The sequence below is a fragment of the Enhydra lutris genome, unplaced genomic scaffold (genome assembly GCF_002288905.1).
Source record: "Enhydra lutris kenyoni isolate GAN:26980312 unplaced genomic scaffold, ASM228890v2 scaffoldscaffold42, whole genome shotgun sequence".
Taxonomy (NCBI): Eukaryota; Metazoa; Chordata; class Mammalia; order Carnivora; family Mustelidae; genus Enhydra; species Enhydra lutris.
In genome coordinates this window covers 11,487,554-11,513,894 of record NW_019154126.1, presented here as the reverse complement: position 1 = coordinate 11,513,894, position 26,341 = coordinate 11,487,554, and the positions used below count along the sequence as shown (strand labels likewise).

Sequence of the window (26,341 nt, the reverse complement as noted above, 5' to 3'; positions counted from 1 at the left end):
TCACAGCCAGCTTTTCAAAGCTTGGCCACCACTGCCATAATATTCCATGAATATCCAATTGTCTCTGCAAGAAGTATATTTTGGCTGGGACTTTTTCCCGCCTCCCTGGAATTGGATCACATTAACTTGGGGAGAACTGCTTTATGTGAATTGCTTGATGTGACTTCCACATTGGAACAACTCCTGTGTAATCAAACTCATTTCTTCCCTTAGTTTCCAATGGAATCAGAAAGAGGAGTGGATGAGAGCAGGAATATCAATGGAGTCATTGGTTGCAAAATTTAAAGCCTATTTGCTGGAGAATTGACCCATGGAGCTTAGGAAAGAAATGTGCTCCTGGAGTCCAGTTGTGAAGATCTGAGGAGACCAACCCGAAAAAAAGCTGATTTCCTGCCCAGCGGGCTATCATGTCTATGAACTTAATAACTGTCTATTGGCCTATGACAGGGGGAAAAGGACCTCTGTCCACAAAACCAGAGAAGGGCTAATGTAGTCTACTGAGGGGAACACTGAGGTTCTGTGGGTACAAAAGGTCATTGACAATCCAGCTAAGATTTTTTTTGTCCAGGTTTATTATAGTCTCTCTGAAAGCCATGCATGAATACATTTTCTCAGGGGACTTGTGACTTTTCAAATTGCAACATCATTTGTGATCATTTAACTAGCCAAGCATTAAGCCAGCCTCTATAGAAATATGACAGTTAATTTTGTGTCAACCTGACTGGGCTGTGGGGTACCCAGATATTTGGAAAAACACTATTCTGGATATTTCCATAAGGGAATTTGGGAATGAGTTTAACATTTAAATGGCTAAGATGGAATAAAGCAGATTGTTCTCCCTAGTGTGGGTGGGTCTCATCCAATCAGTTGAAGGCTTGAATAGAATTGGATGCTGACCCTCCCCCCAAATAAGAAGAAACTCTTCCTGCTTGACTGCCTTGAGCTGACACATCAGTTTTTTCCTGCCTTCAGGCTCCAGCTGAAACAGCAACTTCATGGATCTCAAACCTGCCAGCTTTTAGATTACACCAGCAGCTCTCCTGGGGCTCAGTTTGCCAACTGCAGATCTAGAAACCTGTCAGCTTTTATTGGCATGAGCCAATTCCTTATAATAAATATATTATATACATACAGTTCAAATTGCAAAATCAAAATAAAATTATATGGACACACACATATATCCTATCAGTTGTTTCTCTAGAGAACCGCAATTAACATAAGAAAAAAGTCTAAACTGAAATTAAGTTCATTTGACATCTGTTAAGACAGGATGCCAAATATAATGAACCAAAAGGAATGCTGCTTTCTCAGAGCTGGAGGGAAGCTAAGAGATCACTGATCCCCGCCTCTCTACCTCACTGATACAGAGGCCAAGAGCCAAGGAACTCTACTCCTTCATGCGTTCTCAGGCCAGACCCAGGTAGCCTGATACCCAGGACTGGGTCCCTGATACCACCCTGCCCTTCTAAGAGGGAAGAAATTTCATTCTGGGAAAGAATAAGTGAGATGGAATAAAGACAAATCACATGGGCTTCAACAGTGACAGATGAATTATTTAACCAGAAGCAAGGAACTCTGTAGAAAACCACCCAGGCCATTTCCCACTGGCCAGGCATCTGACAAAGACAATGGCAGTGTTTTTCAGACCATGACCAAGAGCTGTGGTGTTTTGGAGGGATTATGCTCCAAAATCACTGGTCTGACTCAGAAGTACCTCAACAGAAAATTTTGTTCCAGGAGTTTTTAACAGTTCTATAGCAAAACAAGGAAACAAGAATTTAATGTGTAATCTATGCTCTGCTTTGCCTTGAAAGAAAACGTGGGGGAGTCTAGCACAGCTTCTGGGTGTACGTAATGGACAGGAGCAGGAAGTAACTGATGCTTATCAGTTTTACTTCGTATTACTAAGGTTTTGTTTTGTTTTTTTTTTTAATGTTCACAGAGGACCAATGATCACCTAAAAGATTAACAGAGTCCTCCCCAACGAGATTACTGTTTCAAGATTTATAGACATGAGGCAAAGGAGAGGAATTAAACACAGACCACACACACTGTGCTCTGGCTTTTCATAAAGCAAGGCCATTGTTCCTGGCACTCAAGATACTTGGTTTGCAAACTGATGGCAAGTTAGACTCTATTCGCAGAGCCTCGTTCTGATGGAAGCTTCAACTACACGCCTCACTCCTCCTACAGGCAGATGCTACAGTGCCAGATAGCTGTAAAAGGAAATACACACACTTGTTTGAGTCCTTGTTTTCAATCCTTTGGGGGACTTCCTAGGAGAGGAATTCCATTCCTAGGAGAGGAATGACAGGGTCATGTGGTAATGCTGTTGAACTTTTTCGAGGAACCCATCCTCAGAAGAAGGGACGAACGTACCCTTCGTCAGACCTCATGATTAATTATAACTTCAGTCTCCGGGGTGCTTTTTGGTGGTGTTTTTGTGACTCTATTGAGGTATCATTAACACCCTATAAATTTCACCCATTGTAAGCTCAATGATTCTAATTATGCCAATAGAGTTGTACAACGATCATGACAGACCTGTTTTAGAATATTTTCATCCCCCCCCATAATTCCCTTGAACTCACTTGCAGTCAAGGCCACTCCCAGCCCCAGGAACCACAGGTCTGCTTTCTGTCTCTCTCGGTTTCCCTTTTTCAGACATCTCATATCTATGGAATCGTGGTACAGACAGATCTATAGTTTAATCGTTTTTTTTTTCCGTAGACTTTTCTTTATTGTTAAGCTGCAACATACATGGTTTAATACATTTAATGTATTTAAATAAAAAAAAAAGCATTTAATGAAGTGAAAAATAATAAACTGAACAATAAACACTCAAAACAAAATATTTTCCACTGGAAATGTGTTAAGATGGTACAGGGCTTTGTGACCACCTTACTGCAATTTTCTTATGGGTTACCAGCCTACATACTCCTTGTTTTCCACAATCATACAGATGTGAATGGAAGTGTGAATGATTAAATAAATAATAAGTTTGTTTACTGCAGAGAATCATTTCACAAGGAAGCCAAAGTGGGTTTAGAGAACAGACTTATTTAAGAAATTCTTTGTGTAGTTAGTTTCACTTTAGAATCCATGAACCTAAAGCTGTTCCTCCTTGTCAATACCAACCTCCAAGAGACACTGACAAATGTTTTTTCTTTGGTCACCATGAGGTTCAATCACAGTATCATTTTTTTTTTAAAGATCTTATTTATTTGACAGACAGAACACAAGTAGGCAGAGCATTGGGCAGAGACAGAGAGAAGGGGGAAGCAGACTCCCCACTGAGCAGAGAGCCTGATGGGGCTGGATCCCAGGACCCTGGAATCATGACCTGAGCTGAAGGCAGAAGCTTTAACCCACTGAGCCACCCAGGGGCCCCCAATCACAGTATCATTATAGGCAAAGGTACTGAGGCTTGACTCTTCGGTGCTCATGGGACCACCAAGCTCTATCGCTCTTCCACTTTGCAGGAGTCAAACAGCAGTCCAACTGCTGAAAAGCCGTCCACCTAATAAAGAAAATTTCAAGTTTTAATGCTGTGGGCTCTACTCCAGGGATCTCAGGGAAGCTGTATTTTTAACTTGTACCAAGGTCAGAACGATTTGACCAAACTTTAGAGCATGGGCACTATTTCTGCTACAAGCACATTTTTTGCATCTGCTTCATTAGCAAATCACCTAAAAGAAACATTTCTAGGGGCCCCTGGGTGGCTCAGTGGATTAAAGCCTTTGGCTCAGGTCATGGTCCAGGGGTCCTGGGATGGAGCCCTGCATCGGGCTCTCTGCTCAGCAGGGGGCCTGCTTCCCCCACCCCCACCCCTGCCCTCTCTCTGGCTGCCTCTCTGCCCTACTTGTGATCTCGGTGTGTCAAATAAATAAATAAAATCTTAAAAAAAAAAGAAAGAAAGAAAAAAACATTTCTAGAGAGAAGAGTAAGACTCTCCCTAAACTCCCCTACCTCTGAAGCCTGCACCCTTGTCCACACTTAAATCTAAGATAAAGTTTGTAATTTTCTGAAATGTCTTATGTCATGATGAATTGTAACCCTGGATGTAAAAAGACATATATAATCCTGGATCAAACCTTCTTTCTCGGGAGCACTCTCCCCTTTCTTTGTAAAGATTGTGGATCCAGGGAAGTTGTCCTCACTTGGGCTCCAATAAAACTTTCTTCTTCTTCTTTTTAGATTTTATTTATTTATTTGACAGAGAGAGAGAGAGAGAGAGAGATCACAAGTAGGCAGAGAGGCAGGCAGAGAGAGGAGGAAGCAGGCTCACCGCTGAGCAGAGAGCCCAATGCGGGGCTTGATCCCAAGACCCTGAGATCATGACCTGAGCCGAAGGCAGAGGCTTAACCCACTGAGCCACCCAGGCGCCCCTCTTCTTTATTTTTTTTTTTTAAAGAAACTAAAAGTCTTGCTCATTTTGCTGGACACACACCACCTGGCCTCTCTCCACTTTCCTCCAGGACACCTGAGATAGATTGCATATAAAGGCTTGTTTGAGGCACCTGCGTGTCTTCCTTGGGTGTCTGCCTTCAGCTCAGGTCATGATCCCCGTGTCATGGGATCGAGCCCCGCATCAGGTTCCCTGCTCCACAGAAAGTCGGCTTCTCCCTCTCCCACTCCCCCTGCTTGTATTCCCTCTCTCGCTGTGTCTCTCTCTGTCAAATTAATAAATAAAATCTTTAATACATAAATTAATTAATAAAAATAAAAAGCGTGTTTGTCCAAGAGTCCTGCAAATGCCCTTCAGGTAGCAGCCACGAAGGGATGGGCTGCCTTCTCCAAACAGCGGGGGAGGGGCAGGAGCACAGAAAGCATGAAATAAATGAATAATCTTACTGACTATGCTGCCACACTGCTTTGCATTCACCCACCACAAAACCACATCAGTGAACAGCTAAAAGCTCGTAATAATTTCAGTTTTTTTATCTACACTTAGATTCCATCTACTCCCGGAAGAGTGAGAGGAAGGAGGCACCACCCCGGACCAGCCAGGCTTAACACCAGCAACAACAGCAATGACATTGTGCCCCCCTGTTACTTTCACTCGTCCTAGCCCCCCATCCTCCCAATGGCCATAGGCAGTAGGGGCTGTAGATCCAGATCCCTTATTTAAAGCGGTCGGAGCAAGCTCCAGTTTCAGAATTCAGAATTTTTTGGATTTTAGAAAGGTGAGACAGGAATGTATTACAAAGTATGTAATTTATATAACCTAACTTCCCAAGAGTGTCCGAAGCAGATCTCAAACTAACTAATGTCTTCAACGAAATAAATAATCCCATGAAGTGGTGGTCTAAGGACTGTAAATAACTCTTCATCGGTGGAGGTCACATTTTGCCGCCATATGAACTAAGAAAGGCTTTGGCAAAGTTCTCAGAACTTCTTGTATTTTGAGGATAAAGAGAATGCGGCCCGGCAAGATCGTCAAGATCAGGTAACTGCCCAAGGTCACGGAGCTACTAAGTGGTAAGCCAGAGGTCCCCTTCTCCGACTGCTGAGAAAACTCCCTTGACCATTTCTCCACCAGAAATTGAACTCTAACCTTACTACTCCTCAGCTGAGTGCAGCCTGTGTACGACCTTCCTTCCTTGCCTCCCCGCCCCCAAATCCTATTACACTAATTTTATCTTACCTTAATATGGTTTAAAATAGAAGGAAACCCAGTGGGAGTAGGACTCACCCCAGGCACCCAGACAGGCTCAGGAGGGACCCTCGGGAATTGGGTGTTGGGGGTGGGGCAGGGATTCACTTGCTACCCCTCAGTCCAATTTTAGAGATTATTAACTCAAGAGTGGTGTGAAAGACTAGGCAGGGGGAACCTGACTGAAGCAGGCGGTCTAGAAAGTGAAACTGAATCCTTCCCAGATACCAGAAGAGGGCGCATCCGCCTTTTCCCATTTAGATTCGGATTTTTTTTCCCCCTTGCCTTCCAAGCTTTGGGCAGTTTGGACGCACAACCACAAGCTGCGTGTTACTGGCGAGCAGCGTCAGTTTCTTCATTACTAACTCAAGTTCTTACCGCATATGAAATCCGCCCCCCCCCCTTTTTTTTCTTGGTTAGGGGTTCAGGTTAGCGTATTTTGCAGTTCAGAGACTCCAGAGAATAAAAGCCCAGATTACTGCTGGGTTGGGGTTAGGGGTTAAGGATAGGGTGTAAGTCTGGTATTTAAAGTCCTTTTTGATCTTTGGCCCGACCCTCTCCTTTCACAGCTGTCCCCTCCTCCCCCTCTCCCTCTCCCAGTTCTGTTTTCTTGTCTTGATGGGGTCCTGTTTCTGGGGCACAGGCTTCACCACCTTAGTCGAGACCCTGCCCAGACCTTTACCTCATTATTAGTTCCCTTCTGTGTTCTGTGTCTGCGTCCTTCCTCAACCCTTCTCGCTGTGCTTAGGACTCAAATTACTGTGCTGCTTCCTCCTTCCTCGTCTGGTTTCCTCCCTCTTAAATCTGTCTAATTGAGAGGCATCTTCCCCGGTCCCGGACAAGTAGATCAATACTTCTGCTTCCCAAAACAACCCAGGTCAATCCAGTAATACCACCTGCCTGTGGCACTTGAACTATCCAGGCGCCCACAATTGGCCTCTCCTGGGACCAAAGAGCCCAAGAAGCATCCTGCAGGCTTTGTGTTTTTATATAAAGGTCTATTTTAAGGGTAAAGTCGGATGGAAAGCCATGCATGCTCAGTTAACTATATTAGATGTAAGGCTTTTTTTTTTTTTTTAAAGATTTTATTTATTTATTTGACAGAGATTACAAGTAGACAGAGAGGCAGGCAGAGAGAGAGGAAGGGAAGCAGGCTCCCCGCTGAGCAGAAAGCCCGATTTGGGCCTCGATCCCAGGACCCTGGGATCACGACCCGAGCTGAAGGCAGAGGTTTTAACCCACTGAGCCACCCAGGCGCCCCTAGATGTAAGGCTTTTAACTGAGATCCAGGGTTCGGTCAAAAGATGTCTCGGACTGTACCCCTTTTTCCGTGGGGCGCAGGGAGCCCCTGCGGCTCCGGCCTTGTAAAGGGATCCCAGCAGAGGAGACTGACTCCGCACATCCTTTAATTAATTATCTGTTTAAGTGAGCGCCGCCGGTCACAGCCGTTCACGGACTTGTTTAGCCCTCATTTCCCAGGCGGGGACCCCTACCCGCGCGAGCGGCGGGGCTGGGATCGCGCGCCCGGAGGAGGGGGCGGGGTCTGTGGGGGCGCGACTGCGGGGCGGGGCCCGGGAAATTCCCGGCGGGGGCGGGGAGGCCCGCGCGGCGGTCAGCTGAGCGGCGCTGGGCGGGGTCCGAAGCCGCAAGTCAGCCCGAGGCTCCCCGAGCCCGGATCGCTGCCCCTGGCGGGTCCCCTGGTCCGCGTCTGCATCCGGGTCCGGAGCCCTCCCCCAGCGGGCACGATGCCGAGAGAGCAGTGACCCCGATAGAGGCCAGAGCGCGGGCGCGGGGTGAGCAGGGGCAGAGGGCGGGCAGGGGCTTGGAGAGGTGGCGGCTCCCTTTCCGCCTTGGAAGTTGTTCCCCTGGCCCTGTTCCCTGCGACGCCGGAGCCTGTCGGGTGCGATGGCGAGGGATGGGACGTCCTTTGCCCTGGGAGGGTTTCCGGGCCTGGGCGAATTCTGACCTGGTGGGAAAGGGCAGCGGGGCAGCCATCCCCAAGCTCCCTCCCCCCCCCTTTTTTTTTTTTACCGGCCCGGTTGGCCGCCGGTGACTTCCTCTGTAGGTCACGGAGGTTGTTTGAGGGTGACATCCTCCCGCAGGTTGGGAATGATTACAGCCAGTTCCTCATTATATAGGAAGTGGTTAAATGTATACCTTTGAGAAACGAAAACTATTCTAGCTTTTTGAGGTGGCCCAGGGACACTAAGGAACAGGTGACCTCTCTCTCTAAGGGGCTGGGACTTCTGAACAGCTGAAGGGAATCTTCATAAACCGTTGTGTCCGGGAGAGCATATGTGTGTGTATGTGTTTGTGTGTATATACATACATAGACCATGAATGCTCCGTGAGGCTGAGAACCCCAGAGGAATTGTTTTTCCTATGGGAAATGTGTAAGCTGGAGGCAGAGTCAGCATCGCTAAGAGAAAACGAAACCCAGATTCTGGTCTGGCCTCCTCCTCCAGGAAAACTGTTGTATGGAAATGTATGCCCCAGAACTATTGAAGGATGGAGTGGAAAACAGAACCGTGGTCCAGTAAGGAGGTATTAGGACCTCAAAAGCCTCAGATCTGGTAAGCAAGAGCAGCGCTATTAACACAAGAACCAGCCCCTCCCCTTGCTCTTTGCCTAGGGAGAGAAGAACTAGGGAACCCTGGCTACCTCCCAGGATGTGCCCAGTTTGTGCTGGGCTGGAGAGATCCTGGGGCAGAGGCAAAGGCCAGGAACTGCCCTAGGAATGGACAAGGCAAGTGAAGTTTAAATGTGGCCTGGAGAGAGAGGACTGGGACAGGAATCTTCCGAGTGACTGATCTGTCTTTCTACTGGGCCACTTCTAGTGGTTCTTTGTATATTATGTACATTATAAAAATAACGTCTTTTTTTGGTAACTGATCTCAGGTTGCATATTATACTGTGGAGTCCAACTAACCCCTCCAAAAAACAAAAACAAACTTTATTCTTGAAAGAAATTGGCCATTGTATTACCTTCCTTCAGAACCCTCTCCCTTAAGTAAGGATACATGGGTATTTTCCTCTCCAAGCCCTGCTTTTCCTGAATTTTATAGAGACCTGAACTATTTGATATGTTCCTTGGAATCAGTGGGATTAGTAAATCCACAGGAAAAGGAAGAAATTAAACTCCGTTTTTGAGAAGTGAAGTCTGTTTCAGAGGAAAATATTATTTTAAAGGTTTTCATTTTGACATGTATATGAGGATGGGATAATAGGATGTGTGTTATGAAATGACACTCAGATACCTTTGGGGATAATAAAAGAAACAGTGCTAATTTTCAAAACAAGTTTTAAAAGTTGAGGTCAAGAATTAGGGAATGAGTGCCATAGAGTTGTAGAAAAACTCATAATACTAGCGTGCTGGGTTTGTCACTATAGAGCAGAAAGTGTCTTACTAGTGCTAGACCTTAAAATACCTCATTGCACTGTATTTTCATTTCATTTCAACGAACATTTACTGAGAGCCTGCTGTGCGCCGCTCACAAGGTAGAATAAAATAGAGACCTTCCCTGAAGTTTGACGGACGATCTCCTGGAATGGGATGATCATAGAACTTTGCAGAAAGAGCCCAGTGCTACTGGGTACTGAGAGGAAAGAAGAGTCTGTTTTACACAGCCATCTATCTCAGCTGGACATGGAGCTGTCTGGTGGGTATTTGCCAGGGCAGACGTGGGGCCAGATATTTTGTGCAGAGGGGAGAACAGAGATAAGGGCAAAGAAGCGGAAGAGAGCGGGAAACTGTGAGCTCTTTCATGTGCCTTGCGTGCCAGTGGCATGGTGACAAGAGATGATACTGGTGAGTAAGTGGAGGCCAGACTCTGAAAGGCCACGTTTTTCTCATTTAGGAGCTGGAATTCTGCCTTGCATGGGAAGGGTTTTCAGCAGGAGGGTGACCTCATGCTGGGAAAGAATCTGTAGTGGTAGGGGGACTACGGTAGAAAGAGGCCAGGCAGACAGTGTAGGTAACTACTCAGCAAGAATTCTCGATGCCGGGGACACAGTCGTGCACAGAACAGACAAAAATCCTGTACTCTGTGGAGTGCATCGCTACTGTAATTGAGACAAGACACGGAGGGCCTGACCTAAGCTGGCAAGGATGGGAAGAAGGAGGAAGTACCAGCAACTTACTAACCCATGAAACTCCAATGGAGAGAATCAGGATACTCCCAGGCCCCTGCCTTACATGAGAAGGGTAAATCGATTTCCATTTTCTGTAGGTTAGCAAATTATAAAATCAGAATACCATTTCTGGCATGAAAAGCAAAGCTGCTTTTTCCCCCTTCATTGGATACAGGCTTTGAGTTCTTTTTCCAGGATGATGATGGTTTTAGTTGATGTAATCTTGGGATCACACTCAGCACCCCCACGCTGGCATAAGCATAGGACACGGAGTGTTACCCAAGGGTCTGAGGATGGGGGTTATAAGGCCATGATTCTACAATCTCAGCCACCTAATGTCTCTGATCAAGAAATAGGTTTTTACTGTTTAAAATTAATTTATTCATGCAGGGATTGAACCTGTGAATGCTTATTAAGCCAGTTTAGAACACACCAGGGTAGGGCCTGGACTTATTCTGCATGACCAGTGGGCACTGGTCCAATGTCCAGTGGGTGGAAGTCAGTATAAGGCAGATTTCTGTTCGATATAGGATGACTTTCTAATGACTTTCTAATGATGGGAATGGTCCTGGAACAGAATGGGCTGTGTTGCCTGCCAAAGTCATTGCTCATATATTCTGTCATTGAAGCCTTTTAGGCCCGGTCTGTATGATGCTCTTCCATGGAAACCAGATAAGAAATTCTTGCATCGAGTAAGAAGTTGGACTGGATCATTTGTAAGGCCAACTCAGAAATGAGATTTAAGCTCATGCCCACACCCACAGAGTCAAGTCATTGCTACTTGACCTCTGGAATTAAAAATGATAATATAGTTAAGAATTCAAATAGGACTGGGAATAAAATCAAGGAAATTCTTTCAGGTAGTTTGCTGTCTTCCTCACTGGTGAAATCTTGATAAATCCTGTGCTAAATTAATTCACCCTTCTGTAGTTAAATATCACCTTTGCTTAGAAATGACGTGTTTCAAGGATGCTTGGCTGACTCAGTAGAGTATGTGACTTTTGATCTCAGAGCAATGAGTTCAAGCCCCATGTTGGACATAGAACTTATATTAAAGAAACAAAAGAAAGAAAAAAAAAGACATGTTTCAGATCCAGGTTAGTTGGATTTTTATGAGAAATTCTGTTATTTAAAAAAAGAAAGAAAAAAGCAATTCTGTTAATGGATAGAACCTTGGAATAAATGGCTTAGTTCCAATTTCTATAACCTTTGGAAATGTGTGCAAGAATTTATAATTTATCTCTGTATTTGTTCAATTGAATGTAGCTTAAGGCGATGTTAAAGACTTAGAAAATTCAGCTTTCCCTAAACGGTGCTCTACCAATAGACATTTCACATAGGCACTGTACTCATAACTCATAATGATGCCCCCCAAAATACCTAAAATCATAGAGTGCTCTTTGGGTCACTAAAAAACAATTAAGTTGCTTTTGGTAACAATTTGGTAATAAGTATTTACATGCTTATGTTTGGCATATACACTAACTTCTTATTTCCTATGACATTTGAATTACCAAATAATTTTTCCTAACAATGCTGGATAATGAAGTGTTTGCTGTGATTAGGACAGGCATATAATACATATGGTGGCATGGCCATGATGGTGCTAGGTTGTGTGTGTTGGATGGAGGGGGGTGTTGAATCTTCCTAGAAATTCAAGAATACTTTTCATGGGGTTTTTGAGCTTAAAGCAAATGTAATGATCATCATTCACTAGACAAGTCAGTAAATTATCATAAGAGGTCACACATCTGGGTAAGGCAGCCAGTGTTTTTTCTACTGTCCCCTAGCGTGACCCTGCTTTTCCCCCTCATGTCCTAAAATCCGGGCAACCTGAAAAAGTTAGAAGCCCTCATAAAACAGAACCAGTTTTAACTTTATTGTGGATGTCTAAAGGAAGTATAAAGGATAGTTGAAGAGGAAAAATAACCTGGATAATTTTCAAGAGAAAATCTTTCTTTTCTCCCCTCCCCTCTCTTCCTCTTCCCTGCCTCCCCTGCCCTTCCCTCTTCTCTCCCCTTTCCTCTTTCTTGGAAAAACAATTAAGGAGAAATGTGTATGTACTAAAATGAAATTAAGCACATCTCTAGAGAACTGCTTAGGAACTTAAAACAAAATCTGTTGAATGTTTCCATTTGCTTTTGCAAAGTATTATAATCATTGAATACCTAAGCAAACTGGACAGTTGACAAGTAAATGATACATATTGTAAGGTTTTTAAAATTTTTTATTAAATTCAATTTAACATATAGTGTACTGTTAGTTTCAGGGATAGAATTTAGTGATTCATCAGTTGCACAGAACACGCAGTGCTGGGGCGCCTGGGGGACTCAGTTGGTTAAGTGTCTGCCTTTGGCTCAGGTCATGATCTCAGGGTCCTGTGCTGGAGCCCTATGACAGGCTCCCTGCCCAGCGGGGAGCCTGCTTCTCCTTCTCCCTCTGCCCCTCCCCCTCCACTTGTGCTCTATCTCAGAAAAATAAAATAAAATTAAAAAAAGAACACCCTGTGTTCATTCTGTCAAGTGCCCTCCTTAATGCCCATCACCTAATTACCCCATCCCTCACCTACCTCCCCTCCAGCAACCCTCCGTTTGTTCCCTAGATTTAAGATTTAAGATTTATGGTTTGCTTCCCTCTCTGTTTTTATCTTGTTTTATTTTTCCTTCCCTTCCCCTATGTTCCTCTGTTTTGTTTCTTAAATTCCACACATGAATGAAATCATGTATTTTTCTTTCTTTGACTGACTTATTTCGCTTAGCTTAATACTCTCTAGTTCCATCCATGTCGTTGCAAATGGCAAGGTTTTTTTTTCATCGCTGAGTAATATTCCATGCAAATATATACCACATCTTCTTTATCTATTCATCTGTCAATGGACATCTGGGCTTTTTCCATATTTTGGTTATTGTGGACATTGCTGCTCTAAACATTGGGGCACATTGTGAGGATTTTATCTTGAGGTCTCTTTACTATTCCTATTATTTGGTAAAAACCCATGTTTATGAAAGGTTAGCTCCAACATCATACTGTGCAAAAACAAATGTTACAGAAATCCAGAAACCGGCTTTCTCCCTTTTAAATTATTTCATCCAGATTATTTTATTGGGGAAACCAAAAGCAGTCTCTTCTCATCACTGAATACTAGGAGCCCACCTCAGCACTAGACCACTTTACTAATGCATTAGGATATGTAGAACATAGGCTACCTTCCAGAGGCCCACAGTGTGATAGTATGCCTCATCAATGCTTTTCACTTCAGAAACTGACATCCTCCTTAAACATTTCATGGGACTGCCTCTCCTTAAGGTGGCTGCTCAGGGGAGAAGCTGGAGTCTGCTGTCCTGTCATGGTACTGTCCCTCATGACCTGCAGGTTCCTTCAGACCAAAAGCAGATCACCAGGCTCTTGGGTCCAGGGGGCCTCCAGAGAACCCCAGGCATTGCTTCCATTGGGGATGGGGAAAAAGCACTGTACCACAACCTGTGTGTTTGGTTGCATTTTAATAGACAGTCACCAAACATGCTCCTAGCTGTTAATGATACGGTGCTGTATCAGAAAGAGGGCACTTATCCTTCTTCATCTTCCATGACAAGGCTTATCATGATCATCATGAAGCGCAAAAAAGAAAATGTTTGCGTGTAGCATGCCACCAGTTGTTAGATGAGATTCGTATGTTTACCCAGGTGGTAGGGCATACATAAACGGATCTTATTTTTGTCCATCTTGTCTTTCTTGTCTTGTCTATCTCATTTATGTCCACATTGACCTCTCTAAAAAATAAAGTGGTATGCTTAAAATATTCTCAGAATATGCAGTAAGTGAGCAAGGTTTCTTAGTCTTTTTAGGATGCCTTGCAGAATTATTGAATATTAAAGCCTAAATATTCAGTAGCATCTTTATTGTATGACGGAGCTGGGTTTTGGTATTATTCATACTCCTATAGTTCATACCTCTTCTGAAGTGACCTCAGCCGAGCTCTAACACCGCTGGGAGCTCAGCTCGGTCTCCTGTCAAGTAGCCATCCAGTTGGGTTTTAGTGAGGATTAGAAACTGACGTGTTGGCTGCGGTGATTCAGCATGTAGTAAGCATCCAAGAAATGTTCCTTCTCCCTTTCCTCTTAGCCAAAATTCAAGAGATAAAATATGGAGATATTTTAGCAGCTTTATGTGCAGTTCACCCAAAACAAAAAGATCTGAGCTTGAAAGATTTGCATAGGAAAACCAGTTTAATGATACTTTACCCATATCTACAAATGTACGTTTGGAAGCCTTGAATTCCTGTTAGGATCTCTGATTCTCATGCTCTTCTCTCCCTCCTCCATCCCTCAGGCCCTCGCCACACCCATGCACACAGACACATGGGCACACTCACAACGCACGGAGGCTAGAATACACCTCTTTGTTTAAAAGGGAAGAACCAAAAATGTCCAAAAAAGAATTGGAGAGGAAGGAGGCAACTTTTGGAATACACACTAGCAGTTGCCCATGGATTTGTGGGACTCAGGGGAGCCCCTTGCAGTGGGAAGATAGCTCTCTCTTCAGTCTGTGACGTTTCCCTAGGTACTGCAGCCATGTCCCACCAACCGCTTAGTTGCCTGACTGAAAAGGGGGATAGCCGCAATGAAACCACAGGAAATGGGCCCCCCAACCTGGCTCACCCAAACCTGGACACATTCACCCCAGAGGAGCTGCTGCGGCAGATGAAGGAGCTCCTGACTGAGAACCATCAGCTCAAAGGTGAGAAGCCCCTGGCCACCATGTTTCTTCATTCACCCTGGGCCTTCATGAACAGCATCTCTCTGTCAAAAAGCTTGTTGGTGAATTCCCTTCTCTCTCTTTCACTAGCGGGAGAAAGAGCACAGAGTTTAGCTTTTGGTAAAGCTAATATTGTTTCCATTGTTTACTTTTGGGATACAGGTAAGAATAAAAGGTACTTACACACCCCAGGGAAATGGTGTAATGAAATAGAGTCCCTTTAGAAAGAAAGGAAGAATTACAGAGTTCTAAATATGACCTTGTTCATAGAACGCATTCTGGGATCTCCGGCCATGGCTTCTGGCAGGACCTGTGTTCAAATCAGGGCTCTAGCATGTATGCCTCCATGGTTCCTCCAAATAAAACTAGTTTTATTTTCTGGAGTCTTTGGAGGACTAGAAATGACATTAGGCCCCTGAGTCTTGTCTGGAAACAAAAACCACTCAACTTCCTACATTTCCTGTCAACCCTGGGGTCCAGGCCAAGGAGAGCTTCTTTAGGTTCACAGCTAAGTGATGAGGGTGGTTGGAGGTTGGATTCATCAAATTGAGTCTGATGTGTGACACTCTCACTCTGAACCCCATACAGAAGCCATGAAGCTAAATAATCAGGCGATGAAAGGGCGATTTGAAGAGCTTTCAGCCTGGACAGAGAAACAGAAGGAAGAACGCCTCTTTTTTGAGATACAGAGCAAAGAAGCCAAAGAGCGCCTCATGGCTTTGAGTCATGAAAATGAAAAATTGAAGGAAGAACTTGAAAAACTAAAAGGGAAAATGGAAAAGTCCCTTGAGGTGAGCAGACTAATCAGTTGTGATTTTATTTTATTTTATTAATATTTAGAGTGGAATCTTCCTTATCTAGACTTCTAGATCAAAACCTCTCATGGTTCAGGCTAGATGAGTATTTTGCATCATTTGAAAGAACTGTTCTTCCTGAGAAGGTGGCTGCAGTTTCAAGGGTCGTGTGCAGTCTCTGTTGGGGGAGGGAAATCTGTTGGGGGAGGGTTTTGACCGTATTGATTATAGTCAAAAGAAGGTTGCGGTTATAGGTCAGTATTTTGTATTCATTATAGACCATGCAGGAGAACCTCTGCCTCGAACCATCCAAGTGTCAGCTTTTAGTTTATGTCTTTGATAGAAAATTACATTAAAAAAAACTATTACTCCCAAGTTTTACTTACTATTTTAGTCTTTTCCTAAGTCTAAAATAGAGATTCCTCACTTTACATTTTACATCTACTTTTTTTTTTTATATCTACTTTTGAAAAGTGGTGCGATACGTATCATGTTGTGATAGGAGGCTGTCAGTTTGCCACATTTTCATTGACCCAAAGAACCTGAGAAATGTGCTCATGGCCAAGAGTGGGTGTCAAAGTTGTTAGTGAGAAAATATGTATCAGAACCCATCTGAAGCATCTGCCCATATTCTGAGGACTGGTTGTTCCTTAGGCTGGGCATCTGCTGTTCCTTGTTTTCCCGACCTGGAACTTAGCAGCCCCCTGAGGGATGGACCACTGGTTTGATTCAGGGAGGATAGAAACCCAGACTTCAGAGATGTTCCTTGAGATACCTTGAACCCTGTTGATCTCTGATTTCTTGGGGAAAGTATGCAAACAAAGAAAGATAAGAGGAAAAAAAAAGGGGGGGACAATATGGAATAACCTGAAGAATGAAAAGTTGTTTAGGGAACTATATTGTGCTTTATGTCAGGGCTTTACTCATCGATCCCTGCTTATGGGACCGTGTGAACATTCTGCTTGAATAAACTTATATTTGTGTAGGAAATTATTCATTGCTGATTAGATCTATCACATCTAATGCTTCAACTTGTCTTACAGTTCAAAAAACATTAAGTTACTTCTTTGGGGGAAATCTCTCGGTATCTAAATATTTGCAAGGTAGAATACTCTGAAAAAATGATCCCCTAGGATATCTTAATAATTTTCTACTCTCTGTAAGAAAATATCTTTGTTTTAATATTTTTTTACCTGAGAGAGAAAGAGTGTACAAGCTGGACAGAAGGGCAGAGGGACAAGCAGACTCCCCACTGAGCGCAGAGCCCAAAGTGAGGCTTGATCCCAGGACCCCAAGATCATGACCGCAACCAAAGTCATCTGCTTAACTGACTGGGCCAGCCAGGTGCCCCAGAAAATATCTTACACTGTTTTCCTCCTTTGGCTTTTGGGATGTGAGCTGACAGTTGGCATCAGTCTGTTGGGGCCTATCACATTGAAGCCCAGAAAGAAGCTTCCAGAGCAGTTTGCTTGAAATCATCTGTGTATGCGTTTTCCTAAGAAGTCCCAGTATTGGAAGAGATGGAGAGAAGAAGCTGGAGCTCCAGACAGCTTCTTTCAATGCAGAAGATAGCTGAAACAAGCTATAAGCACGACTCAGAAGTGAGTCCTTGCGACAGAGAACATGGGTACTTGGACAAAGAGACATTTATGGCTCTTTAATACCCTTGGTCATCAGCCTTCTCTCCCCAGAAATGTGCCTCCCAGGCCTGCCTATTGCCTCCCTGCCTCTTCTTTAATTTTTATTTCATGGACCAGTTGAGATGATTTGTACAATTTAGGCTGTCGTCTTCCTGACTTAAAGCTCTCCCAGACCCTGCCTTTTCTCACTCTTGCTAACCCATCCTTGCTGCATCTCTTCAGGGAAGACCCTCCAGCCACCAGGGCCTCTCACGTGTTCTGTGCCACACAATGAAAGGGAATAGGGCATTTCTTTTGGAGATCTGCCTTCTGATCCTCAGGGTGAGGCTGAGGTTTTCATGGTTCTGTCCAACTCACAGAATTATACATTATTACCATCTGTAGAGAGAACTTTTTAACTTTTAATGGTACAGATTGCTAGGTAGAGATCATTAGCTGGGTATTTCTTCTAGGATTATAAAATGCATGGTAGCCTGGGTGGATTTCCCGGACAGCAAGTTGGAGACATGATACAAGTACACAAGGAGAGCCGTTGTGTTGCTTGAAGGTCAAGGGCAAGCATTCAAAAGTGATGAAGGGTAACAAATCATGGAGTTGAGTTTGATCAGAGAGAATAAAACATGTGAGTTCTATTTGTTATGCTCCACAAATAAGTGAAACCATATGATAACTGACTTTCTCTGCTTGACTTATTTCACTCAGCATAATCTCTTCCAGTCCTGTCCATGTTGCTACAAAAGTTGGGTATTCATCCTTTCTGATGGAGGCATAATACTCCATAGTGTATATGGACCACATCTTCCTTATCCATTCTTTCGTTGAAGGGCATCTTGGTTCTTTCCACAGTTTGGCTACCGTGGCCATTGCTGCTATAAACATTGGGGTAGAGATGGCCCTTCTTTTCACTACATCTGTATCTTTGGGGTAAATACCCAGTAGTGCAATGGCAGGGTCATAGGGAAGCTCTATTTTTAATTTCTGGAGGAATCTCCACACTGTTCTCCAAAGTGGCTACACCAACTTGCATCCCACCAACAGTGGAAGAGGGTTCCCCTTTCTCCACATCCTCTCCAATACATGTTGTTTCCTGTCTTGCTAATTTTGGCCATTCTAACTGGTGTAAGGTGATATCTCAATGTGGTTTTAATTTGAATCTCCCTGATGGCTAGTGATGATGAACATTTTTTCATGTGTCTGATAGCCATTTTTATGTCTTCATTGGAGAAGTGTCTGTTCATATCTTCTGCCCATTTTTTGATATGATTGTCTGTTTTGTGTGTGTTGAGTTTGAGGAGTTCTTTATAGATCCTGGATATCAACCTTTTGTCTGTACTGTCATTTGCAAATATCTTCTCCCATTCCGTGGGTTGCCTCTTTGTTTTGTTGACTGTTTCCTTTGCTGTGCAGAAGCTTTTGATCTTGATGAAGTCCCAAAAGTTCATCTTCGCTTTTGTTTCCTTTGCCTTTGGAGATATATCTTGAAAGAAGTTGCTGTGGCTGATATCGAAGAGGTTGCTGCCTATGTTCTCCTCTAGGATTCTGATGGATTCCTGTCCCGTGTTGAGATCTTTTATCCATTTTGAGTTTATCTTTGTGTATGGTGTAAGAGAATGGTTGAGTTTCATTCTTCTGCATATAGCTGTCCAGTTTTCCCAGTACCATTTATTGAAGAGACTGTCTTTTTTCCACTGTATATTTTTTCCTGTTTTGTCGAAGATTAATTGACCATAGAGTTGAGGGTCCATATCTGGGGAGATGGAGAGGAGAAGGGAGTTGAGGGAAACTGGAAGGGGAGGTGAACCATGAGAGACTATGGACTCTGAAAAACAATCTGAGGGTTTTGAAGGGGCGGGGGGTGGGAGGTTGGGGGATCCAGGTAGTGGGTATTGTAGAAGGCACAGATTGCATGGAGCACTGGGTGTGGTGCAAAAATAATGAATACTGTCATGTTGAAAAAATAAAAAATTAAAAAACAACAACAACAACAACAACATGTGAGTTCTAGTCCAGGAAAGGATTGAAAGGAGTCTCAGTAGTGAAATGAAGAGAGATTTAAAATGTTACCTTGTGAGGTATTTTATGGCCAAATAAGTAGATAGGAATTTCCCAAGATAGTGAAAAGATCCTCACCCTTGTAAAAAAGAAGATTACCCTGACAAATCTGAGATTCTAGAATCATGGCCTTATATCCCTTGTCATCAGACACTTGCTTAAAACTCTGTTTCCTACACTTACGCCAAGGTGGTTATAAAAATCCATTCTGAGGTGCCTGGGTGGCTCAGTCAGTTGGGTATCTGACTCTTGATTTCGGCTCAGTTCATGATCTCAGGGTCATGAGACCAAGACCCGAGTTGGGCTCCTCACTGGGTGTGCAACCTGCTTAGAATTCTGTCTCTCTCCCTCTGTCCCTCCTCACCCCCACTAACACACTCACTCTCTCTTAAAAAAAAAAATTTTTTTTAATCCATTCTATAAAATGTCCTCAGAGGGGTCCAGCAGGAAAATGTGAAGATACCTAATAGACCCTGACTTTGCCCTTACCTGCTTGCTTCCTAGTCCAGGCTAAGTAGGGCCTCTCCTTTGACTTTCTACCGCTTTCACAGTTTCATTTCTTTGGAATGAGTCATTACCAAGAGAGGATGCCCAGGCTGATAACCTTTCCCTGCACATCTAACTCTTCAGCTTCACAATGAGTTCTTTTTTCTCAGGCCTATGGTCGTTTCCTGGCAAGGGAGCACTCCCAGTGAAGCAAGAACATGATCTCACTGGTGTGAGAGACAGTCCCGTGCTGCATATTAATACCTTTCTCTCCAGGTTTCAATATTTCAGGGACCAACTGGTTTATGCGAATCCTTATGATGCTTTTTGGTTCTCCTAACAGCCTTTAGGTCTATTTCTGGTTCCTTAGGAAATCTATCATGGAGATGGGTGTGTGTGTCTGTGTGTGTGTGTGTGTGTGAGAGAGAGAGAGAGAGAATTGCTGTGTTGTAATGCTCTGATAACCTCAAGTGTGGATTTCTGGTGGCACCATGCCCATAAACACAATGAAGGTTTCCTGAGGAGGGAATCAGAGAGGCCTCCTAGGTCACGGCTGGAAGGGACCACGGAGACCACTTGGGACCATGTCTTCCTTTCTAACCCAACACAACCGAGGCCAAGACATTAAGTAAATCTGCTCAGGGTGACAGCGATTAGCAGGCTGTGGACTGGAATCTGTTTTCTCTGCTCCCAGATGAAAACACTGCATCTGGGGCGCCTGGGTGGCTCAGTGGGTTGAGCCGCTGCCTTCAGCTCAGGTCATGATCCCAGGTCCTGGGTTCGAGCCCCACATCGGGCTTTCTGCTCAGCAGGGAGCCTGCTTCCTCCTCTCTCTCTGCCTGTTTCTCTGCCTACTTGTGATTTCTCTCTGTCAAATAAATAAATAAAATCTTTAAAAAAAAAAAAAAAGAAAACACTGCATCTAAACAGACCCTTTCTCTTAAGACTTTGTCACAGGTATAAGTGTAATAAGAGGAATGCAACACATACTTGTTATTAGTAAATAGGAGTACTTATTCTTTGTGTTGACATAGGCTGAAATTTAATTTTTTTGCCTTTCATAGCAGCCTCCAAATTTTCAGTTTTCTTATTTCTCCCTGGGCTTACTTTTTAGCAGCCTAAAAAAACACCAACATAGAGTGTAACAGACTGCCTGAGAGAATTTAGGACTTTGCATTGTCTTTACCATTCATGTTTCATGTAATGAGAAGGCTTGATGCTTTGACTTCAAACTATACATGACAAGTATGGAGAGAGCGAGGGTGGGTCTGCCTTTGTGTGGGAAGAAAAAAGGCAAGGGGTTGATTTGGTAGCTTTTTGTCCTTATTATTTGAGGTTTTGGACAACTTTACCGTTGTCAAAGTCTGATTGGTTTCTTTCATGTCATATTATCCTGTATGCTGAGAAAGCCTTTCTTTCTTGTCATGAGATTATTTTAACTTTGTGTTGTTTGAATATAATAAAATAATGTAAAATCTTCCATTTGAAATGTTGTATCACAATATATCTCCAAGGAAAGGCTAGAATTTTCTACCGTAAAGTGTAGCTGCCTTGCCAGGGGGTGTGGGAACACTTGAGTTTGATGACCAGGTGTTAGTTTGATTTGCTCATTCACTTTGCTTCTCATCATTTCCAGGACTCCAGTGGGGACCCCAAAGTCCCCAAGGCAGAAGCAGACCAGGAACTCGAGCAGCTGAAGACCCAGGTGGCCTATCTCCAAGCTGAAAAAGCAGATCTTCTGGGGATTGTGTCAGAACTACAGCTCAAGCTGAATTTGGGGGGCTCTTCTGAAGACTCCTTTGTTGAAATCAAGATAGCTGTAAGTGTCCTGGTTTTGATTTCATTTTCAGCAAATTACAAAAGCTCACCTAGACACCTAGACACCTAGATTACCATCATGTCTTTTCAACACACCAAAGCCAAAGAGGGCGGGAGTTTGAGCATCAATATCACCAAGATAAATTGGCTCTAGTTTTTAAGTATGACATAATCCTAGGGGCACCTGGGTGGCTCGGTGGGTTAAGCGTCTGACTCTCTATTTCGGCTCAGGTCCCCATCTCAGGGTTATGAAATCCTGCTTGAATCATGGAGCCTGCTTGGGATTCTCTCTCTCCCTCTGTCCCTACCCTTGCTCGCACATGCGCTCTCTCTCTGTTTTGCTCTCAAAAAAAAAAAAGTCTTAACCCTCATGAGGGCTATCATGGCTGAAATGGAAGAATACTGATTATTTTTTATGACAAAAGGGATAGGGTTAGTTTTTCTTTTCCTTCCCATAGGTACTGACAAATCAGGTATCTTGTGACTGATCTAAAAAACAAAACAGAAAACATACACTTTTCCAGACCAGGTCCTTCACTATGTCCTGCACTGCACTTGGGTGTACAGACTCATGAGAAGGTGGGGCAAACTGATGGCTTTAAAATACTTTTTAATAATAGAAGCCTCTTTTCAGACAAGCCTTATGAGGAACCTTGGTTTATTAAAAACAAGAAGTGAGGAAAAGAAAGTAGTGCCACTGGGGTTGTGGTTGAGGGTTGACCTTGGCTTTGCCCCTGCTTCTAACAGCAGCTGCCTGGGCACCTCCAGGAGCTGAGGATGAAGCCCTGGGTGTCTGACACGTTTCTGTGGAACCGAAAAGAAAGTGAGCTCAGTGAAGTGGCGTGTGCCGGCCCGTTCCTGAGCATCTGACGAGTATCTGTGGTGTCCGTGTCTGGGAGCCACAGAGCCACTCTCGTTCATTACCGCTAGAAAATATTAAAGTTGAGGGAGAAAAACCCACAAGGATAAGATCCTCGGTGATACCAACTGGCATGTTAGCTTTATCAGACCTTACATCAGACAGGAAAAAAGAGAGTGTCTCTGAGAGAGAAATATGGACCTTGTAGGTAATGCGTGGGAAGCTTGTAAAAAGCTGAACTCCTGGGCGTGTCAGAATTATTAGTGTGTGACTTTCTTTGCTTTCCAGTTCCTTTGTTGCACTGAAGAGTAGTAGCATGGGGAGACAGCTCTTAGTAACTTTGCCATCCATGCTCCCTAATAAATCTTCAGGAGCGTTCATAGCAGCCGAAATCAGGAGAATTGAAATACCAAATGGAAAGCACGCTTTGCCAGAGTACCCTTTCTGCAGATGACCAAAGATAATGAAATGCAGGTTTGATTGAACAGCTTTCACCTTCTCCAGATACCTGGCAAAATTCAGGAAGGCCAAGGAGCATGTGAGAAGTTTCCAAATGAGGCTTCTTTCTTTGGGGCGCATGGTGAGCACAATACGCTCCTCCACTGGTCCAATGAGTGACAGTTAGTTTTAATGTAAACATGCTTTTCTTGCCTTGCTTCTTGTGAACTGGAAAACACTGCCCAAGGTTTAGGAAAAATGTACACAATCAGAATTGTCTAGATCCATCTTTGTTCATGCATTTGCGGGAGACTTTCCTGCTAGCTCATTGGAATATTAGTGTCTTTCCTACCATTTGATTGGTCTTGGACTTCTTGTACGCTTAAATGGCCCGTGATGTATACAGATTTCGCTAGGAGCCAGCGTTGTGCTTTGTGAGCTTTGCCCATAGAAAACAGCCTCTTTTTCAACATTGCTTCAGCAGGTTCTGACATTTTGCATTTTAAAGGCCTGTACAGGGAAGCTGAATGGAGGTATCGCTAGCTCCATGTGACCTTAACTTGGGAAAGAAGGGAACGAACTGCCAAGGAGAGGGAGGAGATAAGTTTTCATGTGTTCGGGGTCAGGTTGACTCTTCTGGATGAGAAATGAACCTTCACACCTTGGCCTAGATATTTATAATCCTGACAGGGTGTGCAGAGTAAGGGAAGGCTAGATTCCCATTCCATTTCAGTGACCTTGTTGAAACATCTCACATTTAAATGTCAGTAGCTTCCTTGGGTTGCAGGCCATCAACATTCTCGATCTTACTGCCTTTTTCTCTTTTGATAAAAAATTTGTCTTGCGGACATTATCATGGTAAAGCCCTTTCACTTCTGCCTTTACAGGAAGGAGACGCAGATGTGGCAGTGAGAGAGATCAGGACAAGTCCTGGACCAACAAGAACTGATTCCATTGACACGTATGTGGACAAGGGCTAGGGCTAGTGGACAACCCCTACACCATCCCCCCACCAGGCGGTCTTGTCACTTGCAGCTCACCGCTAGGAGGTCAAACATCTTGGGCTGCAAAAGTTGATTCTCATTAATTGATGCCAGGACCCTTTTGTTGTTGTTGTTGTTAAGAATTTATTTATTTATTTGAGAGAGAGCACAAGAAGTGGGGGAGGCAGAGTGAGAGGAACCAGACCCCCGACCAAGGAGGAAACCTGATGCAGGGCTCGATCCCAGGGCCCTGGGATCTTGACCTGAGCAGATGGCAGCCACTAAACTGACTGAGCCACCCAGGTGCCCCATGCCAGGACCTTTTAAGAATGTCCGGTTTGAATGCGATTTAGTGTTGCAGCCAGGCTGGCAGAGAATAAAAACAACGTGTGGTCCCTCTGTGGGCCAACTCAACCCTCACCACTCCGTTTAGAGGTGTTTCATCTCCCATAAGATGAGAGGAGAAGACAAACTTGTTCTTAATCAAAAGACTCATGCTTGCTGATTTGTTTACTGGTGCACTTTGCCCTGGCCTGGGCTGTTCAGCTCGATAAAGTGGGATGTTATCATTTTGTCTTCCCTGTTCATTCCCCAGAATGAGCCCAGACGACTGATCCTGAGTGATCTCCAGTAAGGACTGTAAGTGCTCTAAGACGCTGACATACCCCGTGGCCAGATGTCTTACCTGTGGAGTCTCAAGCTGTCCTGTTCCAAGTAGACATCAGGAAGCAGACATCTAGTTGACCTGTTCCAAATAGACATTAAGAAGCAGACATCTAGGGGCACCTGGGTGGCTCAGTGGGTTAAGCCTCTGCCTTCGGCTCAGGTCATGATCCCAGGGTCCTGGGATTGAGCCCTGCATCGGGCTCCCTGCTCCACGGGAAGTCTGCTTCTCCCTCTCCCACTCCCCCTGTTTGTGTTCCCTCTGTCAAGTAAATAAATAAAATCTTAAAAAAAAAAAAAAGATGAAGATGCAGACATCTAGGTGACCTATTCCAAGTAGACATTAGGAAGCAGACATCTTAAATAGTGGGGGGGTTTGGCAGAAGAGATGGCAGAAGAGCTAGGCATTCACAGCTCTCACCTGGAATGGGCTGTTGGCTCATCTCCCGGATGCAAATTACTGCTGGGTTCGTCTCTTTGAAAGAGACAGTTATTTGAAAATTCGTCTAGGAATCTCTTCTCTCGTGGGCTTTGAATACCTTTTTTCCCATAATATGACAAATGTACTTAGAAAAACAGGCTGTTTCTTTTTTCCCAGTTTTGCTCCCAAGTCCTTGCATCAAGTAGAAAATAAGTGATAGATAATAATCTTTCATTAAACAGGGCTGTCAGCATAAATGAAAGTTGCTTCCTCGCTTAGCCGTTCCTCAGTTTTCCCCCATCCTGCTGTTTTTAATATCAAAAGACTTTCCTGGAAGTGGTGGGAAGGAAGAAGGCCCTGGTTGAAATTTCCAAGCCACTTCCTCTTCATCTGTAGCCACCTGCTAAAGCCACTTCCTCTTTTAAGCCATAGGTTGTTTTTGGTTTTTTAAGGTTTTATTTTTAAGTAATCTCTACATCCAACATGGAGCTTGAACTCACAACCCTGAGATGAAGGGACACACGCTCCTCTGACTGAGCCGGCCAGATATCCCAAGGCAACAGTTATGTTTTAGTAACTGCATTCTTACCTCATTTGAAGGTATATTAAGGAGTCAGAGATTGATAACTGGGTGTGGAGTTCAAAGTCGGGAACTGGGATTTAATCCCGGCTGTGTATGAAACGTGTGAACTTGAACGTGAGCATCATTGCGGTCATCCGGGAAGTGTAGCTGTCATACCGGTGGTCCTGGTCTTGTTTGTCATCATCCTGCTTGTTGATATAATCAGATTGCGAAATCAAGGAAAATATTTCATATACCAGTGGTGCTTACATTTCTCTGCTATAGTTATTTGAAATCAAAAACAAAAAGTACCTTCTTCTCTTGACCTGAGAATATCAAGTTGGAGAAAGGTCAGCAGTCTGGGTGTTGCCAGGCAGCACACGTGTTCGTGTACTTTGTGTGACTGTGATCCTCTTTGAGGCTAGTTCTCTAGGAAGGCCAGGCACCGGAAACCAGGGCCACCTCTGCTCTACCATTCCTGGGGGTTCTGGGGTCCGATGTAGTGGGCACACTGGCTATTTGGAGGAAGTGAGTGTGTACAGTGCAAGGCGAGGCTACCCCAGAGTCCCCACCCCTTGCCCGGACACTGTGGAGGAGTGTGAACCTGGTGATCGCAGGCCAGCTGCGTTTGGTCTGTAGATGCGAATTATTTGGAGCGTGTTCTAAAAAGTAGTTCCTTTACTTTGGTTTCAGTTACTTTCTTAGACACTTCGACATTCGTGTTTTCTGATGAAAACCTTTTAATCTTTATTCTGTTCTTGGTACAGGAACAAATCTACAGGAAGTGCCAGGAATTATTTGGAATTTGAGAAATTAACTGTGAGCCAGCTCCTGCTTTGTCTAAGGGAGGAAAACCAGAAGGTGGAGAAGCTTGGAATTGCACTCAAGGAAGCCAAAGAAAGGTATGAAATAGGTAACTTGAAATATGCATACATTGCTTTTTTTAACAGCTTTATGGAGATAAAATTAAGACACCAGATAATCCATGCATTTAAGGTATACATTTCAGTATAGTTTAGAATATTCCCAGTTATGTAGCCATGACCACATTATAGTTTTGGAACATTTTTTTCCCCAAGTAAG

At 44.0% G+C, this 26,341-nt stretch overlaps 1 protein-coding gene across 4 annotated transcripts in view; it reads left to right on the top strand.

The window, feature by feature from the left end:
* Positions 1 to 7,265: 7,265 nt before the first annotated feature.
* The window catches only part of LOC111155530 (optineurin), a 44,955-nt gene continuing 25,879 nt past the window's right edge, over positions 7,266 to 26,341 (top strand). For 2 of the 4 annotated variants that reach the window (XM_022515703.1, XM_022515704.1), the window contains exons 1-6: positions 9,131 to 9,315; positions 14,348 to 14,524; positions 15,131 to 15,333; positions 21,151 to 21,333; positions 23,517 to 23,590; positions 26,026 to 26,160. In XM_022515703.1, the coding sequence (XP_022371411.1) occupies positions 9,210 to 9,315; positions 14,348 to 14,524; positions 15,131 to 15,333; positions 21,151 to 21,333; positions 23,517 to 23,590; positions 26,026 to 26,160 (878 nt within the window). In that variant the 5' untranslated portion in view covers positions 9,131 to 9,209. Of the gene's footprint in view, positions 7,450 to 8,173; positions 8,230 to 9,130; positions 9,316 to 14,347; positions 14,525 to 15,130; positions 15,334 to 21,150; positions 21,334 to 23,516; positions 23,591 to 26,025; positions 26,161 to 26,341 lie in introns of those variants that run through there. The other 2 variants (XM_022515705.1, XM_022515706.1) reach the window with 2 other exon arrangements.